The sequence below is a fragment of the Coffea arabica genome, chromosome 2c, assembly GCF_036785885.1.
Source record: "Coffea arabica cultivar ET-39 chromosome 2c, Coffea Arabica ET-39 HiFi, whole genome shotgun sequence".
Lineage (NCBI taxonomy): Eukaryota > Viridiplantae > Streptophyta > Magnoliopsida > Gentianales > Rubiaceae > Coffea > Coffea arabica.
Genome location: NC_092312.1, coordinates 14,938,007 through 14,950,660, shown reverse-complemented (window position 1 = coordinate 14,950,660; position 12,654 = coordinate 14,938,007). Strand labels below are relative to the sequence as shown.

Genomic DNA, 12,654 nt, shown 5'->3' with positions numbered 1-12,654 from the left:
TTTTAGTTGGTTGTTCAATTTCGTGTAGTAGTTTAGAAGTGTTCTCCTGGAATTCGACTGATTTTGGGTTTCAGTTTTCGTTTTTGCTGATTTATAGGTGCCCTTCAGTCATGACGTGCCCGCGTGGTGATGTGCAGGACGCTCACGATCAGGAAATTCTGATACTTCTGGGAGCTCTCCTACCCTCTGGGAGCTCTCTTGACCTCTTGACGTGCCCGCGTCACGTTCGCGGGAAAGGTAAGGATTCAAATAAAAAAAAAATATATAGAGAAACTTTTATTATTATTTCATTTATTCAAATAATTAAAAAAAACATTTAAAAAATATATAAAATATATAATAATAATAATAATAATAAAATTAAAAAAATAAAAAATAAAAAAAAACAAGAAGAAGAAAAATCTTTCCCCTAAACCGTAGCCTTAAAAAAAAAAAATTTCTTTTTTCTTTTCCTTCTTTTTCTTTTCTTTCTTTCCTTTCTTTTTCTTTCTTTCTTCTTCTTTCTTTCTTTCTCTTTTCTTTCTTTCTCCCCTGCTGCTCCCCTGCTCTCTGCGCACGCCACAGCCGCCGCACGCTCGACCAGCCCAAGCCGCCGCCATCGTTGCTGGAGTCGCACGCCAAGCCGCCCGCCATCGTCGCGCGTCGCGCCTCTGTCCGCCACTCCTCAGTCCCAGCGCCGCCTCTGCGCACGTCGATCGAGAGCAGCGCAGCCACCGCCAGCTCCGCACACGCCGCGATCTCTCTCTCTCTCTCTTCGATCCGCAGCCACCAATCGACTGCCGCTAACCAGCAGATCTGCCTCGCGTCCGCCGCCGCTGCTGTAGCTCCATCGCCTGCCATTCACGCGCGCCGCCCTCTGCCTTGCCGTGTCCAGCGCCGCGAGCCACATCCACCAACACAGGTCCCTCGCGTCCGCCGCCTTCCATCGCTCGTGACGCCACCAGAGCTCCTACACCGCCGCGGCCTCCTGTCCTTCACCATGCGCCCCTGTTCGCGAGCAACCCAAGTTCTCAAGTCAACGGCCAGCTCCCCCAAGTCGACGCTGCCACCACTAGCAGCGCCGCTACTCTTTCTTGTTTCCAACATCAGTGGAGGTATTTGAGTGTCAACCCTCACGCCTTGGTAGTAATAGCTACTGTTTGGGTTTGAGACTTAACTTGTCGGAATTTTACACTTGGTTATTGATTCGGGGCCACTAGTGAGCTGTGAGTTGCCTGTCAATGTGGGGGTTTTGTCTGCTTGGTTCGGGGTCATTTGCGTGGGTTCTTTGCTTAGTTTTTGGGTTAAATTAATTCTGATATCGCCTATTGAATTGGGAGATTGTGCTTCCTGGTTCCCTTGCTGGGGTCGGTTGGGGTTTGTTCGAGTATTGGGGACAATATGGGTTCATATTAGGTGCTATTGCTTTACTACTGCATTGCTCTGCTCTAGCAATTTCCCTGATTGTGGACGGGGCTTGGTACAGTGGTACTGGTTATAGTATTTCCACTCGAATTTGTTACTTATTTTGGAATTGGATGAACTTGTGCAATTGTTTGGCCAACTGGAGCCATTTGTTCAAATTTTTTGGGGTGAGCTGACATATTGCAGTCGTGGGTCACTGTGCTGAGGTCTAGTTTGCTTTTATTGCTAGAGGAATTATTGGGGTTTTTACGGAGGCTTTGCTTGCGTTAATTTTGCTATTGCATATTGAGTTGAGATCCTGTGCCGGTTGACTTACTTTGTGGGGTTCATCTTGCACAATTTCATTGTTGGGAGGACCTCTGACTGTTTGCTTCAACTTTTGAAGTGGGAAGGCCTTGACTGGGCATCTTTAACTGCTGAAATCCTTCTTTTTTTGTTCTTGATTGGGTTACTACTGGACATTCTTGCTTTGTTCTGCTGAGTTTCCTTTGCTATTGCATTTGCTGGTTTCCATACCTGTTGGAGTTTGACGGGATTTTTGTGTCAATGCAAGTTTAATTCCGAATTATACCCGTTTTTTCTGCAAGTATACAGGCCAAAAGCGTAGTATTGGGTATGTATCGGGTCGATCCCACGAGGAGCAATTAGAACAATTATTAGATACTAATTTACTCTATTATTTAGACTTACAATAAATTTGAGTAGAAAATTCAGAATTTAATTCAACTACAAAAATTCTTAGCTAGATAAATGCAATTCACAATAGGAGTAGAATTCACTAAGTATTAAGATCTAGGGATGTAGATTCCACATATAATACAAAAGATCTAAAACGAATGAATTTAACACTTGTTACTACTCTTGTTTAACCAAGGATTCATTTCCAATAATACCAAAATCACATTCTCATGATAATAATGGGTTAAAACAGATTAGTTTTCCCTAATCTCTTGGTAAATACTAATTCTGTTTTGTGCACACAGGAAATGTAGATTTCATCCACTTGAATGTATTTCTATTCTCATGAATATACTACTCAAGCTCTACTTATGTCATTCCATTATTTTTACCATTTCTCAATGAGTAAAAACAACTACAAACCTGCTATTGGTGATCAAACAACAACAAGTAATCCAACATACACAAGTAGATAGGTTAATATATACAAGATATAACAAGTATAAATCACAATCACTTCATATCACTTGACCATAAGCTTCATCTACTCCCTAGATTAAGGAAATTAGCTACTCATGAATGATGAAACACTCAGAACTTCATTAATGCAAATCATCATGAATTACAAATACAAAAAGAGTAAAGAAAGTCTTAGCCAAGATATGGTGAAGCCTTCCAAAAATCTCCTTTGTCTTGAACTTAGATGATTACAAGATGAAACCTCAATTGCCCCTTGCAAGTACCTAGCTAGAGAGAATATGTTTTTCTGTAAGAAGCTAAGCTACGTATGGCTCTCCAGACCTCTCTCAATGTCTTAGCATAAAAACTACTCAAAGGCTCTATTTTTCCAAGTCAAATTCTAACCTTTGATTCCCAAATCTCCACTTTGTTAGCATAGTCAAAAACCAATATTTTTGACTTGAAAATAAGCCATCTTTATTGCCCTTTTGTCTTCTGAGACATGTGCACCGAATTCTCTTGCAGATTGTAGCTGGAAAGTAGTTTGAACATAAGAGAATTGACTGAGCAAATTGCAGAATTACGGCCAGAAAACGCGCCTACACAAAACGCGGTTACAAGTCACGTTTTGTGTACTCGCGTATTCACTTTGGCCTTACTTCATCTGCGATTTTCTCTATCATAAAGGCCGAACTGGCTTTTGTGCAAAACACCAAAGTTGTAACCCTTTGAGTTAGCTTTCCAATACTTTAAAAATCATCCATATCGGAGTTGTGCAGCCTGAGATATGGTCGAAATACTATCACCTGGTCAAACCTTTGTTTCCAGTTTCGACCACAGAGTGCAGCTTCTGTATTCCGACGTTTTGTCCATGAAAATGGCAGAATTGGATTTCGATGTCTTCATACGAATTGTAGGTCTCTTTCTTAGCTTTAAAATGGTATAAAGATCACCTCAATCTGATCAGTGTAGCTCCAGATATAGTCGAAATACTGAAAAGTGTCAAAACTGATTTGTCTTGCATTTCCTCACTTGAACGTTTTTCACTTCATTCTTCTTGTTACCACTTGAATTCATCACCAACTTTCTATTTTTCATCTCATTTGACATCCTTTGGTGATTGAATCATCATTCCTGCATAAAAATGAAGTTTTTATCATAAAAATCACTAAAAATGCAATATTATCCACTTTTACCAAAAATATATAATTTTACCAAAAACCTCTTTATTTTATGTATAAAACTAGATAATCAACTCAAAATTAACTAATAAAATGCACTTAAAAATACGTAAAATAAACTCTTATCAAATACCCCCACACTTGAATCATTGCTTGTCCTCAAGCAATATGAAATATAAAACCAACAATGATCCAAAAATTGAAAATAAACATATGTAGTATTTCAACTCCATTTCCTTGAATCAAGGTAAATAACCCTTATGTGATCTTTCAATTAACCTCAAGTACTCATAATATCAAGCAAAGAAGAGCCAAGTATACCATAATTTTACTAATTTAACTCCATTTCTCATTTTTACCCAATTTTTCAAGCAAGCAACTCATATAGTCAATAAAGATGCTAACTAATCTCATGATTAACTTCTTTTTTCTTAAAGAGGGATTTAGTTTCTTTTATTTTCTTCTTTTTTTTTATATATATTTTAAGAGTTAAATACTACTTAAGTTGTGAAAAATACCTTTTTACGCGAAGATCGACATTTTTAGATGCAGATCCCCGGTTACTCAACATTTCACATACTCAAGTTGCTTTGCATCCTCTTAATTCAAGTACCTTTTTACGCGAATGTCGACATTTGTAGATGCCAACCCCCGGTTACTTGGTACGAGAATCATTGGAGTAGAATAACCCTTCTTTTTTTTTAATATATATATATAATAAAATTCCCTCTAAGAGTAATCATGAGAAGAGTATGACACTTATTAACCATATTAATTTCTTATCTTATAAAATTAGATAAAAAGAAGAATTTTCATCAAATATACAAAATGTAGGCATAATTTTCTCCACTTTACTAGATATACTTTCCTATAGATGAAAAAATTATAATCACATAAAAATCATTTCCAAATTTCATGAGAAAAGAAGTATCAAAATCACATATTTTTATTTCAAAAGGATAAGTGACAAAATTTTATTTATTTATTATAGTTAATAACCTATATATGTATAAGGTTTTGGAAAAATTTTGACAGAGTCTCCCCTTAAAAGTGAACTAAATCTCCCTGCCAGCAACCACAAGAAACACAATTTAAGCACAAGAATTATATCGAACACAACTAAAATCACAAGTACCACACATTTCTTCCCCCATACTTAGAATACACATTGTCCTCAATGTGTAGGGAAAGAAAAGAAAAGAAACAAAAAAAAGGAACAAGTGACTCCCCAAGTGATATGGCTGCGGTCCAGTGAAGCCTTGAATCATGAGCCATCGACCGCTCAACCATCTACAGTCAACGACCTACTAGTTACTGCCACAAGTTCCAATATTCAAAATAAGGAATGTAAGTTAACATTTTTCAAACAAAAGATAAAAATAACACACAAACAAGCAAACAAAAGAAAAGCCAGCCAAAGGGCAGCCTCAATCATCCTCTTCATTGTCATCTTCATCATTATCGACGGGAGGTGGATGTAAGCCTAGATGATGTTCAATGCGGTCCAGGCGAGTATCTAGTCGGGCTAAATGATGGTCGATGTCATCCAAGCGGCCGAAAAGCCGCTGCCAATTGGTTTGTGACGGAGGAGGAGGTGGTGCTGCAGTAGATGGTCCAGCTTCCTCGCGACCATATCTAGCCTTCTGTCTCTGCTCCTGAACAGGGCGTGGAATGTCCCCCGTGCCAATACCAAGCCGACGAAGAGTAGTAAGAGTCATTTCAGCTCGTGGAGGAACATTCTCCCGCCTCATGCCTTCCAAGCGAACCTCAAAATGGGGGAAGATTAAAGTCAGTAGACGAGGAAATGAAAGTTTAAAGGAAGTTGTCTTACGCCTCGCCGTAGACCTAATGTGGCTGATGATGATGGTCGGCAATGAAATTCGAGCATACGGGGAAGTTCGGTTATGGAACATGTAATCAAGGAAGTAAATATCGCTCTTGCGAACCTCCGTGTGCCCCGTCTTCTTTGGGATGACATTGTGAGCCATCATGTAAATGATAAGCCGATGACGAGGTTCGAAGACATTCTCCAAAATGGTCTCCTTCCTTGTAGAGCGAAAAGGTTGGTACTCAAGACCAAACCTGGCCATGGCCAGCGAGGGATCCCACCTCCTATTCGGGGGAACAAACTCCTTCTTCAAATCTACTGGACGGCCGTCATCCATACACCCCAAAATAGCGGCCAAATCTTGACATGACAAGGTGATTCGTCTTCCACGTACCCAGGACTCAACTATTTCTCCACTATGACGCGCCTTACTCTCAATGTTAGCGTAAAACTCGCGCACCAAGTCGGGGTAGTAATGGTTTGGTAGGGTGAGAATCGGCGCCCATCCCTGCTGAGCAAAAGCCTCTGAGATGTTATACATCATCTCAACTGTTGGGTTGACATGCATCTCAAACAGGAACTCCAAGTTAGCATGCTCCTCATGCCATTCTTGATTCCTCCGATTAGTGAACCTTGCACTGTCAAACACAGATCTTCCCGCTCCACGAGAGGTGCCCTCACCAAGTTGTCGTCTCACTGGTGGAGGAGAAGGTGAATTCTCATCCTCGGATACTTCCATTTCCTCATTAGCCACCCTCTCATCACCACTAGAAGATGAAAGTATCGCTCTTCTTCCCCTTGGCATAGTACCTAAAAGAAAAATTTGCAATTAACCACATGTATGTAGACACAATGCACAATTTGGCAATGAATATCCTAAAATGATCCAAATAACCTCAAATACAATTGCTCAAGTTCTAATCATTCAATGATCGTACAAGACATATTTTCTGCCTAAAGTTGCCCAAAATCACCAAATTACACAAGATATGTATCAATTATAATTTAATTAGTGAAAATAGGAACAATTATGATTATAACTATTTAGAATTACAAATAATAATATGCTTTTAGCTATAATCATGTTTAGGCAAAAATTAAACTAATTAACTAACCAAATCAACCAAATTACTCACTATACACAATGCGCATGCTTAAACATCATCAACTAACCATTTTTAACCATAATTTAACATCACCAATGGCTCAAAAACATCCTAGTTCCTTTTTCCAATTTCATCTAAATATAGCAATTGTGAATTTTAAAGTACTTGAAAACCAATAAATTGCTACATTTAAACATTTAAACATTCTTAAACAATCATAATAATCATGAATAAAATCAAAAATAGCCATGAACCTCATCAAATTTTCGAAATTAAAAGATGTCAGATAGCTCAGGATAAAAAATATGAACTTCTAAAATCAAAAGATTTGATGAAGAAACTTACCTCAATCACGTAGAAGGATGTTTGGTGATGCTAAAAATGCAAAAAGCCCTATGAAACAACCTCCAATTGACCTCCAATTGAAGAAATTAGAGTTGAAGAACCCTAACCTTCAATCCTTCAAAAACTGAATTTAAGGTGTTTTTCTTGGATTTTAATCAGTTAAAAAGGTTGTATGAAGCTCAAAAGGTGTTGAGTGGATGTTTTCTAGCAAGATTATGGAACAAAATGGAAGATTTGTGAGTTGGGTAGAAGAGAAGAAGAAAAACGCGGCTGGAAAAATGGAAAAGGGAAGAAGAAATGCTGAAATCACGTTTCTGCACCTTATATTTAGTCACAGAACACGCGAGTCAAAACGCGCCTTCAACTCGCGTTTTTGAAGTCGCGTTTTATGCACAAATCTCGCAGCAATCAAAACGCGGTAGTAATACGCGACTTTGAGTCGCGTATTTAAAGTCGCGTTTTGGGAGTCTACTCAGGCTTTAAAACGCGACTTCCATTAAAACGCGACTTTAGGTCGCGTTTTGAAGGCGCGTTTTCTTTTCTGCAGGTGCAGAATTGAAAACGCGATTCTGTGAAACGCGACTTATAAGAGCGTTTTCTTGACAAACGCGTTTTCTGCTGCGATTTTTAGCGAAATTTCAACTTTTGAAAAATTACAAATGGTACCCCAATGACTCAAAATGCATCATAGATCATTTGTTTGCCAATTTTAATGACTGGAACAAATGTAAAACATTAAAAACATGCATTTTACCCCTTTATAATGAATCAAAAACACCTTTAACGCAAATCGAGGGGTTGAGTTGTTTGATCAAAGTTCGCCTTTTTTGTACTCAATTGGTCATCCTTGCCTTCAATTGCCAACCCTACATTACAAAAATAACAAATTAACTAAAACACTTATTTCAGTCTAAAAATCACAAAAAATTAACACAAATAACATAAACATTGGGTTGCCTCCCAATTAGCGCTCTTGTTTATAGTCGTTGGCTCGACTCACATATTAGGGTTCTTAAATTGAAGAGAGTTCGCCCAAAAGACATATAAGCCCCTTGGGTACGATTTCACCTGCCAAGTAGGGTTTCAATCGTTGTCCATTGACCTTAAACCTTTCATTTCTTGAATTTGCCACTTCAACCGCTCCATAGGGAAATACTTGAGTGACTTCAAATGGTCCGGACCACCTTGACTTCAATTTTCCTGGAAATAACCTCAGGCGTGAATTGAATAAAAGCACTTTTTGCCCTACCTGAAATTGTTTAGGAATAATGTGCTTGTCATGCCAATATTTGATCTTTTCTTTATAAATTTTGGCATTTTCGTATGCATGTAACCGGTGTTCCTCCAATTCACTCAGCTCAAGTAATCTCCTTCCACCTGCAAGATTAAAATCCATATTAATTGCTTTAATAGCCCAATAAGCTTTATATTCAATCTCTACAGGTAAGTGACAAGATTTTCCATAGACTAAACGATATGGCGACATCCCTAAAGGAGTCTTAAATGCCGTTCGGTAAGCCCATAGTGTGTCATCTACCTTTGTAGCCCAATCCTTGCGGGATTTATTCACAGTTTTCTCCAAAATGAGCTTTATCTCACGATTAGCTAGCTCCGCTTGTCCATTGGCTTGAGGATGGTACGGGAGTGATGTCTTGTGCCTACAGCCATATTTAAACAATAAGGAATCCAGTTGTTTGTTACAAAAATGTTTTCCTTCATCACTTATTATGGCCTTAGGTATACCAAATCTACTGAAAATATTCTTTTTAAGGAATCTAAGTACAATCTTAGAGTCATTAGTAGGTGAAGCGATTGTTTCTACCCATTTAGAAACATAATCCACTGCTACTAAGATGTACTTATTATTAAAAGAACTAGGAAATGGTCCCATAAAGTCTATACCCCATATATCAAATAATTCAACTTCTAAGAAGGTAGTTAGGGGCATTTCATTCTTTCGAGATATATTTCCTGTTCTTTGGCATGCATCACAACTTTTAACATATTCCCGAACATCTCGGTACATAGTTGGCCAATAAAACCCTGATTGCCATACCTTTGCCACAGTTTTTGAAGTGCTAAAATGACCACCTGTTTCAAGGTTATGACAATGATATAAAATATTATGTACCTCATTTTCGGGAATACATCTACGTACCATACCATCGGCACAATGCTTATACAGCAATGGTTCCTCCCAAAAGTAACTTTTGACATCATGTAAGAATTTCTTCTTTTGATGGTAATTAATTCCCCTTGGAATCTCTCCACTTACCAAAAAATTAGCAATATCAGCATACCATGGAGAATTGATAATTGCTAGGACAAACTCATCCGGGAAATTCTCTTGAATAGGAACTTGATCCTTGATTGGAATATATTCTAGGCGTGATAGATGATCCGCTACTAGATTCTCCGTTCCCTTTTTGTCTTTTATTTCCACATCAAATTCCTGCAATAAAAGAATCCACCGAATTAGTCTTGGTTTTGCATCTTTTTTATGTAACAAATATTTAAGAGCTGCATGGTCCGTATATATAATAACTTTAGATCCTACTAAATAAAATCTAAATTTATCCAAAGCAAATATCACTGCCAATAGCTCTTTTTCTGTAGTTGCATAATTGAGTTGTGCCTCATTTAGCAACTTGCTAGCATAGTAAATGACGTGCAACCGTCCTTCCTTCTTTTGTCCCAAAACTGCTCCAACCGCATAATCACTTGCATCACACATCAATTCAAATGGTAGTGACCAATCGGGCGAAGTTATAATTGGGGCCGTAATCAATTCCTTCTTCAACCTTTCAAATGCAACCAAACAATTGTCATCAAATTGAAAAGGGGTATCTTTACATAATAAGTCACATAATGGCTTTACTATTTTAGAAAAATCTTTAATAAAACGTCTATAAAAGCCAGCATGTCCTAAAAAACTCCTTATCCCCTTGACATTGTTTGGGGGTGGCAATTTTTCGATAACTTCTATTTTGGCTTGATCCACCTCAATTCCCTTGGAGGAAATCTTGTGTCCTAAGACAATTCCTTCTTTTACCATAAAATGACATTTCTCCCAATTCAGCACAAGATTTGTTTCCTCGCATCTCTGCAAAATTAATTCCAAATTATGAAGACAATGGTCAAAAGATGAACCATACACAGAAAAATCATCCATAAATATCTCCATAATTTTCTCAATATAATCAGAAAAAATAGCCATCATGCATCGTTGAAAAGTTGCAGGAGCATTGCATAAACCAAATGGCATTCTTCTAAAGGCAAAAGTGCCATAAGGACATGTAAATGTAGTCTTCTCTTGATCCTCTGGAGCTATAGCTATTTGATTATATCCTGAAAAACCATCAAAAAAACAGTAAAATTCATATCCAGCTATTCGCTCCAATAATTGATCAAGAAATGGTAGGGGAAAGTGATCTTTTCTTGTTACCGTATTTAACTTACGATAATCAATACACACTCTCCACCCTACCACAAGTCTAGATGGAATTAATTCATCATTTTTACCCACGATTGTAGTCATTCCACCTTTCTTTGGTACCACATGAATTGGACTAATCCAAACACTATCGGAGATAGGAAAAACTATACCTGCGTCAAGCCATTTAAGAATTTCATTTCTTACCACCTCTTTCATGTTTGGATTGAGTCTTCTTTGTGTTTCCACCACTGGTTTGCAACCGTCCTCCAATAGAATGCGATGCATGCATATAGAAGAACTTATACCCTTAATGTCTGAAATTGTCCATCCAATTGCCTTCTTACGCCTTCTTAGAACTCTTAACAATTTTGCACACTGCTCATCATCAAGGTCAGCACTAACAATTACAGGTAAAGTTTTATTTTCTCCAAGAAATTCATACCTTAGATGAGTCGGAAGTGGCTTGAGCTCTAACTTTGGAGGTTCAATTTCTGAAGGTTGTGAAAACCCTTTTCTTTGGCCAAGACTTTCATACAAATTTCCCCTTTTATAAGGTGCTTGAAAATCCAAGTACTTGGCCAATTCTTCAATTTCTTCACAAACATCTTCTTGCTTACCTAAACTCATTAAACAATACTCAAGAGGATCTAAGTCAAAGTTGACTTGACTCATCTCTTGGGTTAGTTTATCAATTGTGCCAATAGAATAAGCATGATCGGTAAAAGAAGGGTATTTTCCCATTTCATGCAAATTAAACTCTACCTCTTCTTCACCTACTTGAAACTTCAACTTGCCATTTTTAACATCAATAATAGTACCTGCAGTAGCTAAAAATGGTCTACCAAGAATAATTGGCATAGATACATCTTCTTCCATATCTAATACCACAAAATCCACTGGAATGATAAATTTTTGAACTTTTATCAATACATTCTCCAACACTCCCAATGGATATCTAATAGACCGATCCGCTAGTTGCAAAGTAATATTAGTGCGTTTAAGCTCATGCAAACCCAATTGTCTAGCCACCGTTAAAGGTATTAATGATACACTAGCACCAAGATCACACAATGCCTTAGAAAAATCAACGTTACCTATGGTGCAAGGTATAGAAAAACTCCCCGGATCCTTCAACTTCGGTGGTAGCTTGTTTTGAATAATTGCACTACATTCCTCCGTTAATGCTATTGTTTCGCAGTCTTCCAACTTTCTTTTTCTAGTCATGATTTCCTTGAAAAATTTCGCATAAGACGGAATCTGCAAAATAGCATCAGCAAAAGGAATGTTAATGTGCAATTGTTTGAAAAGTTTAACAAATTTTTCAAAATCTTTATCAAACTTATTTTGCTTTAATCTTTGAGGAAATGGAACCGCAAGAGGTATTGGAATGGTAGCGGAAGATGATGGTTGATTTTCTCTTGATTTCTCCCGGCTATTTTCTTCCACTATCGCCTCTTGGTTCCTCTGCTTTTCTTGTTTTTCATTCTCATCTTTCTCAACTTCCATCATTGGAGGATCTTCTAATTGCTTACCACTACGAAGAGTAATGGCTTTGACATGCTCCTTAGGATTTACCTCCGTTTTGCTAGGTAATTCTCCTTGATTACGATTATTCAAAGAACTAGCAATTTGACCAATTTGGACCTCTACATTCCTGTACATTGTAGTGAGTTGGTCCAATCTTCCTTCTACTCGCTCAAATCTGTCTGAAGTAACTTTTGCGAGCTTTTCCACTGCCATCTCCCAACCAGGTTTAGTTTCAGCTTGTTGTTGTCTTGATTGAAATCCCGGTGGATTGGCTGGCCTTGGTTGATTCCCTTGATCCTTCCATCCAAAGTTTGGATGATTTCTCTACCCCGGATTGTAAGTATTCGAGTAGGGGTTATTTTGAGCATTACGATTGTAATTATTGACGAATTGTACCTGCTCAGAATCAACACATTCATTAGTATCATGTTCACCTCCACATATAGAACAACATGCTGCATGTGCATTAGATGAACTTGGACCAACTCCACCTTGTCTATTTAGCAACTTCATCACATTATTCATTTGAGCACTCAGCATATTGAGAGTGTCCATTTCTATCATACCTGCGTGACATCTTGTATTACCTCTCTCATTGGCCCATTGGTAGTTATTTGCTGCCATTTCTTCTATCAAATTATGAGCTTCTTGGGGTGATTTACCCATTAAAGCTCCACCTGCAGCTGCATC

General features: G+C 38.0%; 1 protein-coding gene across 1 annotated transcript; it reads right to left on the bottom strand.

Annotated features, from left to right (window-relative positions):
* Window positions 1-5,149: 5,149 nt before the first annotated feature.
* LOC140035515 (uncharacterized) lies at window positions 5,150-12,519 on the bottom strand. Its single transcript, XM_072076772.1, has 5 exons — window positions 12,361-12,519; window positions 11,602-12,261; window positions 9,133-10,701; window positions 8,070-8,652; window positions 5,150-6,360 (listed from the first exon to the last, which is right to left on the bottom strand). Exons 1-5 carry the CDS (start codon window positions 12,517-12,519, stop codon window positions 5,150-5,152), a joined length of 4,182 nt encoding a protein of 1,393 aa, XP_071932873.1.
* Between the last annotated feature and the right edge of the window lie 135 nt (window positions 12,520-12,654).

Excerpts from the sequence above, each read along its gene's own strand:
- LOC140035515 (XM_072076772.1), bottom strand. The coding sequence starts at position 12,519 with ATGGACACTCTCAATATGCTGAGTGCTCAAATGAATAATGTGATGAAG. Across the intron at positions 10,702-11,601 it reads CATTAACGGAGGAATGTAGT|GACGGTTGCAAACCAGTGGT; the intron begins GCAATTATTCAA and ends ATTCTATTGGAG. Across the intron at positions 6,361-8,069 it reads ATTGAAACCCTACTTGGCAG|GTACTATGCCAAGGGGAAGA; the intron begins GTGAAATCGTAC and ends TTTTTCTTTTAG.